Source organism: Botryllus schlosseri, chromosome 4, assembly GCF_051294905.1.
Source record: "Botryllus schlosseri isolate E-star chromosome 4, Bs_hap1, whole genome shotgun sequence".
Taxonomy (NCBI): Eukaryota; Metazoa; Chordata; class Ascidiacea; order Stolidobranchia; family Styelidae; genus Botryllus; species Botryllus schlosseri.
In genome coordinates this window covers 4,623,332-4,637,228 of record NC_137239.1, presented here as the reverse complement: position 1 = coordinate 4,637,228, position 13,897 = coordinate 4,623,332, and the positions used below count along the sequence as shown (strand labels likewise).

Below are 13,897 nucleotides of genomic sequence, written 5' to 3'. Positions count from 1 at the left end.
ACAAAAAAATCCGAAAGGATGTTTTGTTTAGTCGTTTCTAACTGTTGTCCAATGGACCTCACAGGCGCGCAGACTCGTGAAAAAATTAGAGGGAACATTGTCGGGGCAAATAGTCACTGAAGTCTGAAACCGAGGTACAAGTGCGGCCCGCAAAGGTGAATATTGCGTTCCGTGAAGAAATTAGAATTTGCAATCACGTGCGCCTCACGAAAGAGATTTTTTTAGTATGGTCCAGTGTTGGGATCAAGTCACTACCTTCGAGTCACGAGTCATTTCGAGTCATTGCATATTTTGACTCGACTCAAGTCAAGTCAATTGATTTTCGAAGGTGACTCGAGTCAAGTCAAGTCATACGAAAAAGGTGACTCGAGTCACCCCGACACCGGTGTAGTCACTGGTCACGTAGGCTACGCGTGAGCGATACTGACATCATTTCAATAGCGCATTATTTTCTGGGAATGGCGAAATAACATTGTTTAACAAAGTTATAAATAACAACGGGCTAACACGAAGTTAATCTGCGAGAAAATAACGAATAGTCTTCTCCGAGTGGCATGGACATCGCGTAAGATTTATACTCAGGACCGTACCTGCCGCACCCAAAACCCCCCAATTGGAGGGGCTGAGCTCGAAGTAGGCACCAAATTATTTCGTGAATTTACATAAATCATGGTGTATTTTGTTGGAATTTTTCAAGAAATTTGTTCGCGCTTCGCGCGATTTCATATTGTCAGATATCTTGAGTATTGGGTACCCTATCTCAACCGCAAATACGCATGATTTATAGAAATGGGTATTTGGGCGTCGGCCATTACCACGCCGCGACGCGCCAATACATAAGCTACGAAGCTATGAGCTATTTACCAGTGCGCCAAAACGATCAGCAGCGAGAAAACCTTGGCCAAAAAGGACTGCCGTTGTGCTGACCGAAAACTTCGATATAAATAGGCTACAATACATATATGTTTAATTGTCTATAGGCATCTGCCACCTACATGGCCGACGCCGAATGTTCCTGTTCTGGCGATCCGAGTCCCACAACCAGACAATTGCCATATCGAGGGAACATTATTTGCCAGTAAAGAAATACCAATTTGAAATCGTGTACGTCTTTTAGTTTAGTACGTTTGGGCGATTTCAATATGTTTTGACAGCAGATAGGAGATCACGAAATAGCATCATGTAACGAAGTCATAATACCAACGGGTACGCCCGAAGATGTTTTATTATTATTTAGAGTGGCTATCTATTCCAACACACCTCACTCGATTAGCTCGACCGGTAAATCTGATTATGTGAACAGAGGGAGGATAAAAATTGATAGCAATAAATATGCAATTCCCGCCCATATTAACCGACTCAATCATGAATTATATAAATTTTTCGCACTCTGCGCGTGTAGACGACACAGCCACTAAACGGGCAGACAAGTAGATAATAAGGACCGTAAAAAGGCGGAGAGCCCGAGCGGGGTCTGGGGGGCGAATCCCCCAGAAATTAGTTTTATCACCCTATGCGGGGCCTGGTTGCGCACTGTTGTCCACGGGTCTGCGCAGTGAGTTGGTGTGTTTGCGCAGACTCGTGAGGGAACATTGCTGGTAACCAAATGATCTCCATTTTATCCAGCGAGAATCCTATTATACCACCAGTTTCAAAAAGGATACAATATCATGACATTATCTAACTCATTGGTTCTCAACCTTTTTTGACTCATTATCAATCTCGACAAAAATCCCCCTCCCTCATATTTGCGGATCCGACAAAGAGGACATATAATCGGGACATTTTTTCACCTAACTCTGATCGCAGGTTAATTCACTAAAAATGGCGAATTACCGATGTGGTGGGTGCTCGGAAAACCGGTTTCGCGTCTACTAGGTACATTCATTTCCCCTGAGCACTGCTTTACAAGAAGAGTCAGGTAAACAGTTTGGGGAATCCCCAATAATTAGGATATTTGACCCCTGATCTTTGAGAAAAAGGGAGATCACGATGAGGATCACATTTGGATCACAATGGCGGAAGTTTCCGGACAATTTTTTCAAATATGAATTCCCCTAATGTATACTTGAATAGTTTGAGCCATATTGATAGTACGGGTAGTGATTACAGAGAGCTCGGTTTTATTTCGTCTATACATCCAGTGTCAAATCCTAATATAATGTGTTGCCGTAATTGAAGGCAATATTAGGCAGCCAACATCACACAAATTGCCAGATCACTTGAAGACTACAGCGGCGAATCTAGGCATTCCGATTCAGCTCACAAAACTGTTATCAGATCCACGGATTGTACTACCAGTTGCTGAATTCGTTATCCTCACCGGCAGAGAGTTCTGACGCCAATGGATTAAACAGACGCAGAAGGCCATATGTTACAATACTAACAGCAGCAAAATCGAATTGCCAGATCGCGAGCAACTAACAAAACCGCCGCCGTCTGCAAGCAGTCATCAGCTGCCAAATCTATTGAGTAAAGACTCAAAACTGAGCAAAGCTCGAAATCTTTGCCAAATTCCAAACGCTCCCTCGAATAGAGCTTGGATCAGTATGTGCTCCGTTGAGCACGACTTGAGTTCGAGATAGAGACGTGCCACTCGCCTCCCTGTATATTATGTCTCCTATTATACAACCAGTTCAACAAAGGAAACTACTTTTTGACATTATCTAACTTGAGGTGACGAATTGAGGTGACAAAAACTTCCATACGAAGGTGTTCGATAAAATACGAGAATTTTCGCAAAATATATTATCATTCCTTACGCTACGAAGTTGTATCGTTGTATCTTTCGTTTTCCTACGGTATATAGCAATGCTACGCAGGTACGTCATAACAATTTTGAAAGACGAAATTGCTAACAAATGATATGCTATATTTACAGGTGCACTAAATACGATACATGAGGAAGAATCCGAATGTACTGGATTATAAATATATACTGGGTGACAAGATCATATATAGAATCATTCATATAGCACTGGTGTAGAATATATCAGGTAGTATTGGCTAATATCGATTTGTCAGCTTTGCAGGAACCATAATTCGAAGAGCGTAGAATTATAAGTTAGCTGGAGAGCATTCGGAAATAAATCTACGTCCCGCCCACGTTTTGATAGATTGGGTCTTCATTTTCTGTAGGTTCCTTTTGGAATGTAGGATTTTCATATACATTTCCTTGCATTGAGAATCGCCTCGCCATTTCATAACAACACTTATAGTCGCCCTGAAAAAGGAGTAGGGAAGTATATTAACTTTAAATTTAGACAAGAACAGGCAAGAAAGTCAAACAAAATGAATCAAAGCGCGGAATTCATTTTGGTGAGTGCAAAAACAGCTTCGTCAAAGCGATACATTTAAATTTTCGAATTAAGGTTAAGAATGTGGTAAAATTTCGGTAGGGATATGATTGGATTAGCAGTGATATTATTGGATATTGCATGCCACTGGCTGTACTGGGGACCGTGGTCTTCGACCACCCTCTGTTTCGAATGCACTGCAATTGTGACACTCGGTATTTCAATCCCACAGTAAACCCGAAAATAAGTCAAACGGCGTTCATGATTTGCTCGGTCCAATCTGCTGGAAATGAGATATCATTATTCTTTTATTATTTTACCAATGATCACAGCGTCAAGAAAAGCGTTGTCACCAATGCCAATTTAAAATATGTTGTGTTCAACGTGATTTTCTATATAGTGGTATAAAGTTGAATGACCATCGCCGTGGAACAGACACACAAAACATTCAATCCTATTCTGTCTCTTCAGCATACCAGATATATCAGTATCATTTCCACCAACAACCTCTGATTGTGAATTGTCATAAATTTATAATGGAATGATCTCCGGTGGAAACGGGTGCTTATATTCATATTATTGTACAATACCGCTTGCCGGAATACTTTGAATTACGTAATGAAGCGTGAAAACCAAAGCATATACCACGTCTAACAAATGCCCAAACTACATTCCTTTTAATGTGCACTACATATTCTCATCCTCTCCTTGACACCGCCTGGAAGCAGATGGAAGAGATTGTTAGTAAGTATTTTGGTATAAGTGTCTTCGCAAAAATCATCCGTCACTTTGATGGCCAAGGACGGTACCGATCCCGTTAAATTAGATCAAAATCGTGCCGGTATTGCGTTGGAGAATGAAACTGAACACATGAAATCCAGTTTTTGAAGCTCGCCCTGACGTAGAATCGCTGGTTTAGTTAGGGTACCAGTGTTACGTCAAAGTGCTTGTAATGCTCGCAATGTCTATATATAACTAACCAACAGATAGATACGCACACCAGTCGTCAGGCTTGCTTGACCGGAGGAAATTACTGCTCAGCAATCTGAACGCAACAATGGAACCTCTTTTAAATGCACCTCAAAGTTTAAAAATGTGCATTGTTCTAAACAATCGGAGAGACGCAGCACAATGACCATAACGATGGCCCTTGCGTGGTTGCGATTGTTTAGAACAATGCCGATTTTCAGACTTTGCGGTGTATTTCAAGGGGGTTCCATTGCCCTGATTAGATTTTAATGTATATTTTCGGAATCAGTGCCACAGCAGCTTTCAAATATGTTCAACTTGATTGAATTTAAGAACGCGGGTCGTCAGCTATGGGATTAGCAACTATGTTGCGTTCAGATTGCTGAGCAGTAATTCCCTCCGGACACTCAAGCGTGACAACGGGTGTAGCGTATCCATCCGTAGGTTAGTTATCTATACAAGGTCACACACGCGTTCTTGACTGCGTCTGCGTATATATATATAGATACACATAGTCTCTGTTTCATGCTATCACAGAAACTCTTGGCCTTGAAATTAGCAAGTCGCAATTCTGAAGTTGGAACTTCTACAGTCGTGCATATATTATCCAGTGTTGGGATGACTCGAGTCACCTTTTTCGTATGACTTGACTTGACTCGATTCACTTAGCTAAAATCACTTGACTTGACTTGACTCGGCCTATCATAAATGGCGATTGACTCGTGACTCGGAGCAAAATGAACTAGTCAATTTCAAATCATCAAGTAATCGGTGTCGATAAAAATCTCTTGTCTCTTGCACATGGTTAGAATGTTCGCGAAACGCTGCTGTAGCCCGTGAGAGCGACCAATCATTGAATGATCGTGCGTTTTGCTGAGCCTCCATTGTTCTCTCACAAATAAATTTACCGCAAACGAAGTGCTCGAAGCTTACAGCTTATGTTGTCGTAAACTAGTATAGTGAAGCAATTTAATATCAAAATGTCTATTTCTGTTCTCTGTTATTGCCTTATCCATACCTCTTCTGTCATTGAAATTGAATTCGAATTTAGTTTATGTAGTCCTCAAGCATTGGCGTAGGCTCGAATTGTATCATATCAATTCCTAAATGGGTAGTGTATTGCATCTTATCAATTCGTTCTCTACTCTCTATTTTGGCTGGGAACTATAAACTGAGGCTCTGCAATTAGTTACGTAGTTTAACATACAGCGCATTCTTGTGAGTATATTTACCTCTATATCCGTTCATCGGTTCAGAATCAACGACCACTCAATCTGTATTTCAGACAGCTAGTAAAATGCAATGACGTAATCATGTCTCATACTTTGAAAGGGCAACTTGACTTGAATTGTGACTTGACTCGTGACTTGACTTGACTTCACTCGACTTGACTCGAGTCCCCTCCAAAAATCAAGTGACTTGACTTGACTCGAGTCACCTTCGATAATCAATTGACTTGACTTGACTCGAGTCGAAATGTGCAATGACTCGAAATGACTCCGTGACTCGAAGGTACTGACTTGATCCCAACACTGATGTTATCTGAGAAATACATAATGGTCGACTTGACACTACCGCAATATTCCGAGTACACAATGGCTTTGTGCACTTATTCGTAAGTATACATTATAATATGGTGGTCAACCTATCTTTGGTTAAGTAATTGCTCACGTCTAAATGATAAGTTTTCAGATAGCAAGTCTTGGTAAATAACGAAAACCCAAAATTCCAAACTTACACTTCTTCCAATCCCAAGCCAACTTGACCGACACCTTAACGCAACCGCAACTTCAAATCATAGATCTAGCCATAACCACTGACGACGAAAAAAGCTAGCCTAGACCCCAACTATGAAGCGATATATTCTGTTTTTATTCGTTTCCTAACACTAGGGGACCAAGTCGCTAATCTTCTATTTAGAATGGCTTGCTATTTTGAATGCATCGCTATTTGTTATACAGTTGTTATTTCAACCGGCGATGAGTATTATATTTTTTCAATTAAAGTTAGATTACCAGTATTTAAATTAAACTTGACCAATATCATCATATCATAACATAAAACGGCACCCAATTATTACCAGAGTTTGAACGATTCCGGGTCGAATATCTTTGAGATCTTTGACGGTACGTACGACGTCAATGCGATTTTCGAACTGCAGTCTTGTGATAATGTTCGTAAGTGCTATGAAAACTCCCGTTCTTCCCAAACCGTTTCTGAAATTTGAAATAACGAAATAACTATAATGTCCCAAAGACGCCACGATGGTCGAAAATAACTAACTCTTATAATGGCTTATAGGCTACAACAGAAAAAGTTAATTTGATGGTATTGGACAACGATCTGTATACTGATTAAAAATTATTCATATCCCTTCTTCATCCTGATGTATTACGTTTGGTCGGATGTCACTATATCCTTAGCTAATGTAAAACTCCCAAACATTGCCTACATGTCGGTGAATTTGATTATAACATTGCTGAAATATTAGCGAGTCAAGCCAGTTTGCAAACGAATGAATTCAAACATTTAGACATCTCTGCTTCGCGTCGGAAGGCGTGCGTCGAACTATGGAATAACCGCTATTTACAATCGAAAAAGTCACAACAATACAAGGAAGGTTTTCCAACCGTTTACCGCGGTGCAGACGTGAATGGACTACCGAAAAGGCACCAAGCGATTTTGTTCCGACTACAAACCGTACATTGCAAGCTCACCTATTAAAATTGGGAATAGCAGATTCAGCCTATTGCTCAACATGCTGTCAAGAAGAGGGTGTCACCCATTATTCATTGATGTGTCGAAATTACACACACCAGAGAAGAGTTCTTGAGGACACGTGGCGAATAAAGACTATCGTTCCCACCGTAACGAACTTGTTGACTTACAAGCATATTTTCCCGTACGTTGTGGAATTTGTTCTCGCTACGAAGCCATACATTTGAGCTTAATTTATTCAATGTAATATCCATCCCTAGATGTTAAAAGCTTTCTTGGATACGGCGAACAAAACCAACTTGCGTTATAATCGTCAATCAATTAGTAATCAATAACAATAGCTACTGAAATATAATGATGGCTACATAGCAATGTACGGCAAATAAAGAATCAGCCACTTTCAGGGATTTAATAAATATGTATAGAATTTGACTCACGTGCAATGCACCAATACAGTTGCTCCATCCTTTGAGCTCTGCCTGATGATGTGTTGAATAAGATCAAGCAGCAGATCAGGTTTCTCGGGGGCATGGTCACATTCCCAATGTAAATATTGATAGTGTCTGATCGTCTGCAAAACATGAACCGCAAGATTTCCATCGATTCTGGCAGACGAATCGGGTATGAAAACAAACGAAATACAACAAACGCATCACAATTTGGTCGTTATGATGAAGGCCCTGATGGGGAAACGATATCATATGTATTAGTTCACTTGCTTCTCTCGATGTTGTTCGTTTTCTATGGGGAATGGTAATTAGCCTGTGGTAGAGACAGAGAGGGAAAGACTTGGAAAGAGAAAGAGTGAGAGAAAGAGAGAGAGAGAGAGAGAGCGAGAGAGAAAGAAAGAGTGAAAGGGAGAGAAAGAAAGAGGGAGTGAGTGAGAGAAAAAGGGAGAGAGAGTTTAGTAATTCCTGACTTCATGAGTGTATTTCCAATTACTATTAATCCCATTCCGCAAAATATTACCAATCGGGCACACCTGATGTGGTTAAATTAAGCATTGGGATCCTGGATACCGATATAGTTCTCATGGTATGGCGATATCATCATTACCATTTCTCGTATTACCGTGGTTTTATGACATACCAGAGTAAATCGTTCATGGAAAATAGCCTAACGAGATTCAGGGTCGTAACAGCACTTCGTCAGCCCCCCCCCAAAGCGTTGGTCGTGGGCCTCCCATATGATGATAAACCGAACTTATAGTGGGGGCTTCCAGACCCCAAGACCCCCCACGCTATGCACTGTTTTCCGCTCCTTATCATCTATATTGGGGGCGTTTAATGAGTCAGCTTTTCTCGCCTTAACGAGAAATTTCTGTCATTCATGATTTAATCGGACAATATGATCGGGAATTGCATATATATTGCTATCAATTGTTAACCTATCTCTGCTCACTTATTCAGATTAACAGGTAGAGCTGAGTTAGGTATGTTTGAAAAGGTAGGAACCCTCAATAACAATTAAGCATCTTCGGGTGTATACCCGTTTGCCTCGAAATTAGTCGTACTGTTTAGTGATCCAGCGCGAATAATTTCGATAATTCATGATAAAATCGGTTAATAACATCGGGAATTGCATGTATATTGTTATCAATTTCTTGTCCTCTCTGCTCACGTAATCAGATTTACCGGTAGAGCTGAGCGAGGTGTCTTGGAAACTGTAAGGCTTGTGGGTGACTAGGTAACATTATGCTATTTCGTGAACTCCTGTCTGCTATATAAAAAATATAGAATCGTCCAAACATAGGCTACTAAAGTGCGGGATGTGCTGTTCTATATACCATATTCATTTTAACCTATATAGACTATTATTAGTTTTAATATACGATTGACTCACTCTTGCTGGTTGATTACGTCTCTCGAGATAAAATGTCCTTTCCACCCACCCCCTTGCTGCTTGTTCACTCTGTAGCGTGATGGTAATGCTGTTGTAGGTTTCAGGCGAGTTTAGCTGAGTCGGCCAGTAATCGCAGAATTGACCGTGATTATCCTGGGCAAATGAAATAAAGAATATTGTTAGGTCATGATACGTTTAGCCTGTGTTCGAATGAGAGGCAAATTTTGCGTTCAATTATTATCAACTCGACATTTTATTGTGATGAATGTCATATCGATCGGCTTGCCACCTATATGACTGCAATGACGTATTAATCCTATCACAAAATATTACGTCACCAGCATGAAATTTCGAATTGGAGAGAGTTCATGGTACTATTATTAGATAGTTTACGAACTCTTTTTGTTGATACATCCCTGGCTGGTGTTCGTGTACCTTCTAAAATAGTGCACTGAACTCTCTGTTAATTCAAATTTCATGGTGGTGACGTCACATTTTGTGATAGGGTCATTTTTGCCCCTCGACACACCTACGAAGAGCCAGGCCAATAGGATAGACGGCTATAAAACCTTGCCTCCAAATAAGCTCAGCAAGCTGGCCGAAAATATGTCCAGGCGCCGAAATGATCAGCGCAAAATAACCACATGTCTTCAATATTGTTCTCGCGGTAGGAATGCCCACGCAAATAAACCTACTATGCCCTGAGGAGAAGTGCGAATTTCTGATCGCGTACATATCACGACAAATATTTTTTTCAGTTTGATCTGATACGTGTAAGCATCATGCTTCAACTGCGGATTTGTATTTAATACCAATTGGCCTGCTCGGAGCCAACCCGACTGAAACACGCTAATAGCCTTCACCGTCGGACATGCATATGGCTAAATATGTGAAACTACGCCTACGCCAAACATGCTTGATGTCTGTCCTCAACCGCCATTTTCACAGTAAATATGATCACATGGACTGAGAGACAATAATATTGATAGTATCATTGTATGCAATTTTCTAATGCCATTGCTAAAATTCATTCACAACCATTGTAATTTTTCGCGCCTGGCGCGATGGTATTTGTGTATTCAATGACGTACCCGTAGGCCCATATTATGGACTGTTCTATACCGGTACCAGAATAATGAATGGTCTTCAATAGTAAATATAATAACAATAATAATAATGATTAATGTTCTATTCATGGTCCGTGAACATGCCAAAGAAATTAGGGGTCCGCGGAGAAATAAGTTCAAGAAATCATGGTATGAATGTAATTGAATATTGCAAACCAGTGCTTCTTCGGATGGCTTGTTCAGCATAATGACATAGTCAACGAAGTTATCCCACAATGCACGTAGAAAATATTCCACTGTAGAATTTGAGGGTCCTACAGATGCGATGAAATACACCTGGTCTTGATATGCCTGCATTGTAAAAAAAAACTAATTAAATATAGATCACACAACATTAGAAACTTTGCATGGTAATTGACAAATCGCATTATGACACCAAAACAAGTTACAATGACACTCATCGAGCTACTTCATGATAGATATTTTTATAATATATATGCTTTTTGAAGTTCGGTAAAATCTGACATCTATTCGTGGTAGGTATCAATTGTCGTTGAAAGCGTTGCAACTCGAATTCAAGGAAACATCATCAAAACCTTAGGATTATGAATTAGCTAGACCTCTTCAATCATGACAATATAATTTTTTCACGTCGTACCTCCACAAATGTAGCATCAATCCTGACCCACTCGGTGTCTTCTGGTTGTCTTACAATGACAACGTTTGAAGAGTTCGCTGAAATATCAACAATATATTGAGCTGCATTTTCGATATTTTTTCGCTGAGCTGATTTGAGTAAAGCGACATACTGTTTGGTTTGATATTATTACATTTAGTCATGTGTTACGAGCCTAAAGCAATATTTGAATTGAATTTAAATTGAATTGAAACTATATCTATCGCATTCCCAAAATTGGATATTCAATGTCGCTAACTTGATATTCAAAGCATATAACTTCGAGGGTTGTTGTTGTTATTTGTGGTATTTATGGTGTTTGTCGACTACAATGTTTGTTTCCACAAGGCCGATTTACTTTATTTTGATTCCGAAGCTGTCGACAGCACGGCCCACTGCTAGTTTTTTTTCTCAAAACACCACTTACGCGGGGGAGATTGCGGTGAGGAGCCTAGAAAAACCTCCAGCACATACGTAGGAATTCTAGAGTCGACCTCAGTAGGACTCGAACCCGCAACCCATTGGCGTTGCAGCTGTGAATTATACCACTACGCTATCCCTCCACTTCGAGGGTGACTCCTACTATGTTTCAAAGTAATGCTTGAGAGGGATGGACATTTACTTTAGAGATATTTATCTTATACAACACCGCACCAAGATATATCGAAACTGCAATAAATCACATATCGGAGTTATACCGAATTATATTGAATTCTTCCGAATTGAAAATACATCTGACGTCACTTACATGGTGAATTTTGACGCCATTTTGGATGCATTGCGTCGAACATATTGAGCAGTGTTAACTCCTGACTCTCACTGCAACAAATAATATTCATCAATCCGTAGCTATAAATAACAGTCGACTTTCTGCTGGTTCATCACAGGCGATCTCACTAAGTTTCAGGTTGTTGTCTGAATTTCTCAGTACTAGCCTTGAGCAGTTATCTTATTCACATTTCATAGACGATGTATTTATCCGCCAGAGGGGGCCAGTGCTTCTTACTAGACACAAATCGCATTGATGGTCACCAGAAATGATACATATATATATATTTTTAATAGGCCTGCCTGGTTATTTAGCACCCACAGGACTAAATAATTTTCTCCGAAGGATTGATATTTCATTGTACACGTTGATAGGTAGCATCAAATATAATATTCAGGGTGTAAATGCTTCTGTTGAACTCCGTGAACCGAAAATATAATGCTACATGCTACTATATTCCATGACACAATCACTGCAAATATTGAGTGTGGTCAAATATTTGCCATCGTCATATCGCATGAGGAAGTCATGATAAAAAACATCGATTCTAATTCCAGCCTCACGCGAGAATTCCTACGCGGTAAATTACTTTCGCTTCGCTGCTGAAGCGATATTTGACTTACTCCCAATTCTTTTTCTCTTTTAGCAAGTCATTTCGGTCGAAGTCCGTCTCCCTGAAATATTGCCGCTCCATCATCAGTTTATGAAGCATCTGATATTGATCCTGTAATATATTTTAATTTGTCAACATCATAGTGAAAGTTGCTGAAAATGACGTATGTCTGAACACGTGCGCAATCAAAACAATTGAAAGTGATTGGAGCCTCCGCTAATATTTAACGTGTTCTTGGTATGGAGCAATGGTGGTAATGCGGCATGACTGTTGCTATATATCGGACATGGAAATGCGTATTAATTGTGATGATTCGAGGAGAGTGGCGAGAGATCATATTGACGAGCACCGATACTATACGCTGTTCCACCAACAATCTTATTATCAAAGAGAATTATAGTTCCGATACTTTTTCCACTGTGTAAGTTTTGGAACTTCGATTCGTCGTAGCACAGCATCGAAATCTCGCAGTAGAAATGCCATAAATTTAAATTCGCCATAGGTAGGGTGAATTCACAAAGAGCTTGCAATGTTTTCTTTATGCTCTCATGAAGGGATCACATGGACAATTTCCACATCGTTCACACTCCCACGAAAGTCATATTCAGAGCTGCTCGAATGCCCCCTTCAACTCGAAGCCAAATACCCGGTTAGGAATAGGATCACGCAGATATTTTGCTCAGTTTTGTCCAGCCTACTTAAATACCGGTTCGTCGTCAAATTACTCACGCTGGTTTGAACCATATCCACTCTCTGTTGTCGCATTTTCAGCACGCATTTGTAGACGTTCATCGCCCGATCACTTTCGCCAAGTAGTACATCGAATCCAATGAATGTACCAGTCCGTCCAACGCCAGCACTTAAATGGAGCATACACAAGGTTTCCGATTTACGAAGTATACAGTCAAGAATGCGCGGGGAACCTATTGGTTCAATTGGTAAATTGCCACAACGATGCAATCATTGAGAGCAGGTGCAAGATGCTATCCTTTCAAGTTTATGTGTGAGGGGGATCGTCATCGCTGGCTCGAAAAGTTCAATGAACGAGTTGGCCGCGCTCCAAGGTCAGCAGCAAAGTCCATATGGGGGAATGCAGAAGTGGATGTATAATTATCTGAGGTTACGAAATCAATGACCATATAAATTTACTTCATATCGTTGCGGAAAGGTGTTTTGCAGGATAATCTTAAGTCGAGCTTATTATTAGATACTATTGTGTATGTAACCAGAGACTTGAAGCAGTCAGTGATTGTGCGCAACTAAAAGTAGGAGAGAACGCCGTCATTTATTTAATAATTACAAGTAGAAGTAACGATTCTAAATACACGTCAAAGCTATTGCCAGTTTAAGAGGGATATGCAAATCTGAAAAGTGGTCAAGTACGTGGTTTCAAATAGTAGTTCTTCTCGAAAACACTTTTAAGATATTCAGAGGTGGCTACTTTCAAAACTTCATGGTGCATCTTCGCGACTAAATCAAATATAGCGTCCCCGTATATTCAGGGTATATCTATATATATCCCGTATAACGGTTTAGCATTGGTGTTTTCGCTTCTGTTATTAATTACTCATTCGTCCATTTTTTCCAGACCTCTGAACTCGGTGTGCACATTTTGCCATTCTGGAATTGAGCGCTAATGCCAGCGACTTAGTTCCTAATGGTGATTAAAGTCAAGCCATAACACCGCTGTCGCGTCGATATACTGTGGCGTTCAAGCATTTCTTCCTAAACACACTTTTTTTCATTCCCTCAAAATTGGTTCGCGGGCCGGATGAAATCTTTTGACACTCCTGCCTTGCAGTTTATACTATACAATATCCAAATTGTTGCAAGTTTTAAAAAGAAGGTTTGAAAATGAGTTCTGCATAAAACGAATTATTTGCAGTGGAACTATGGTATTATAGCATAACCACTTTAGTATGTAGTTAAAGTATGGAAGACGTAATT

The 13,897-nt window shown here is 40.1% G+C and overlaps 1 protein-coding gene across 1 annotated transcript in view; it reads right to left on the bottom strand.

Moving 5' to 3' along the window:
* Positions 1 to 2,851: 2,851 nt before the first annotated feature.
* Positions 2,852 to 13,897, bottom strand: part of LOC145437976 (uncharacterized) — a 574,293-nt gene continuing 563,247 nt past the window's right edge. Inside the window, exons 31-39 of the mRNA XM_080315344.1 lie at positions 12,680 to 12,809; positions 11,961 to 12,061; positions 11,317 to 11,387; positions 10,551 to 10,627; positions 10,109 to 10,243; positions 8,826 to 8,978; positions 7,421 to 7,554; positions 6,346 to 6,481; positions 2,852 to 3,223 (exon numbers count right to left, since the gene is read on the bottom strand). Coding sequence (XP_080171470.1) covers positions 3,092 to 3,223; positions 6,346 to 6,481; positions 7,421 to 7,554; positions 8,826 to 8,978; positions 10,109 to 10,243; positions 10,551 to 10,627; positions 11,317 to 11,387; positions 11,961 to 12,061; positions 12,680 to 12,809 — 1,069 coding nt within the window. The 3' untranslated portion in view covers positions 2,852 to 3,091. The remainder of the gene's footprint in view (positions 3,224 to 6,345; positions 6,482 to 7,420; positions 7,555 to 8,825; positions 8,979 to 10,108; positions 10,244 to 10,550; positions 10,628 to 11,316; positions 11,388 to 11,960; positions 12,062 to 12,679; positions 12,810 to 13,897) is intronic.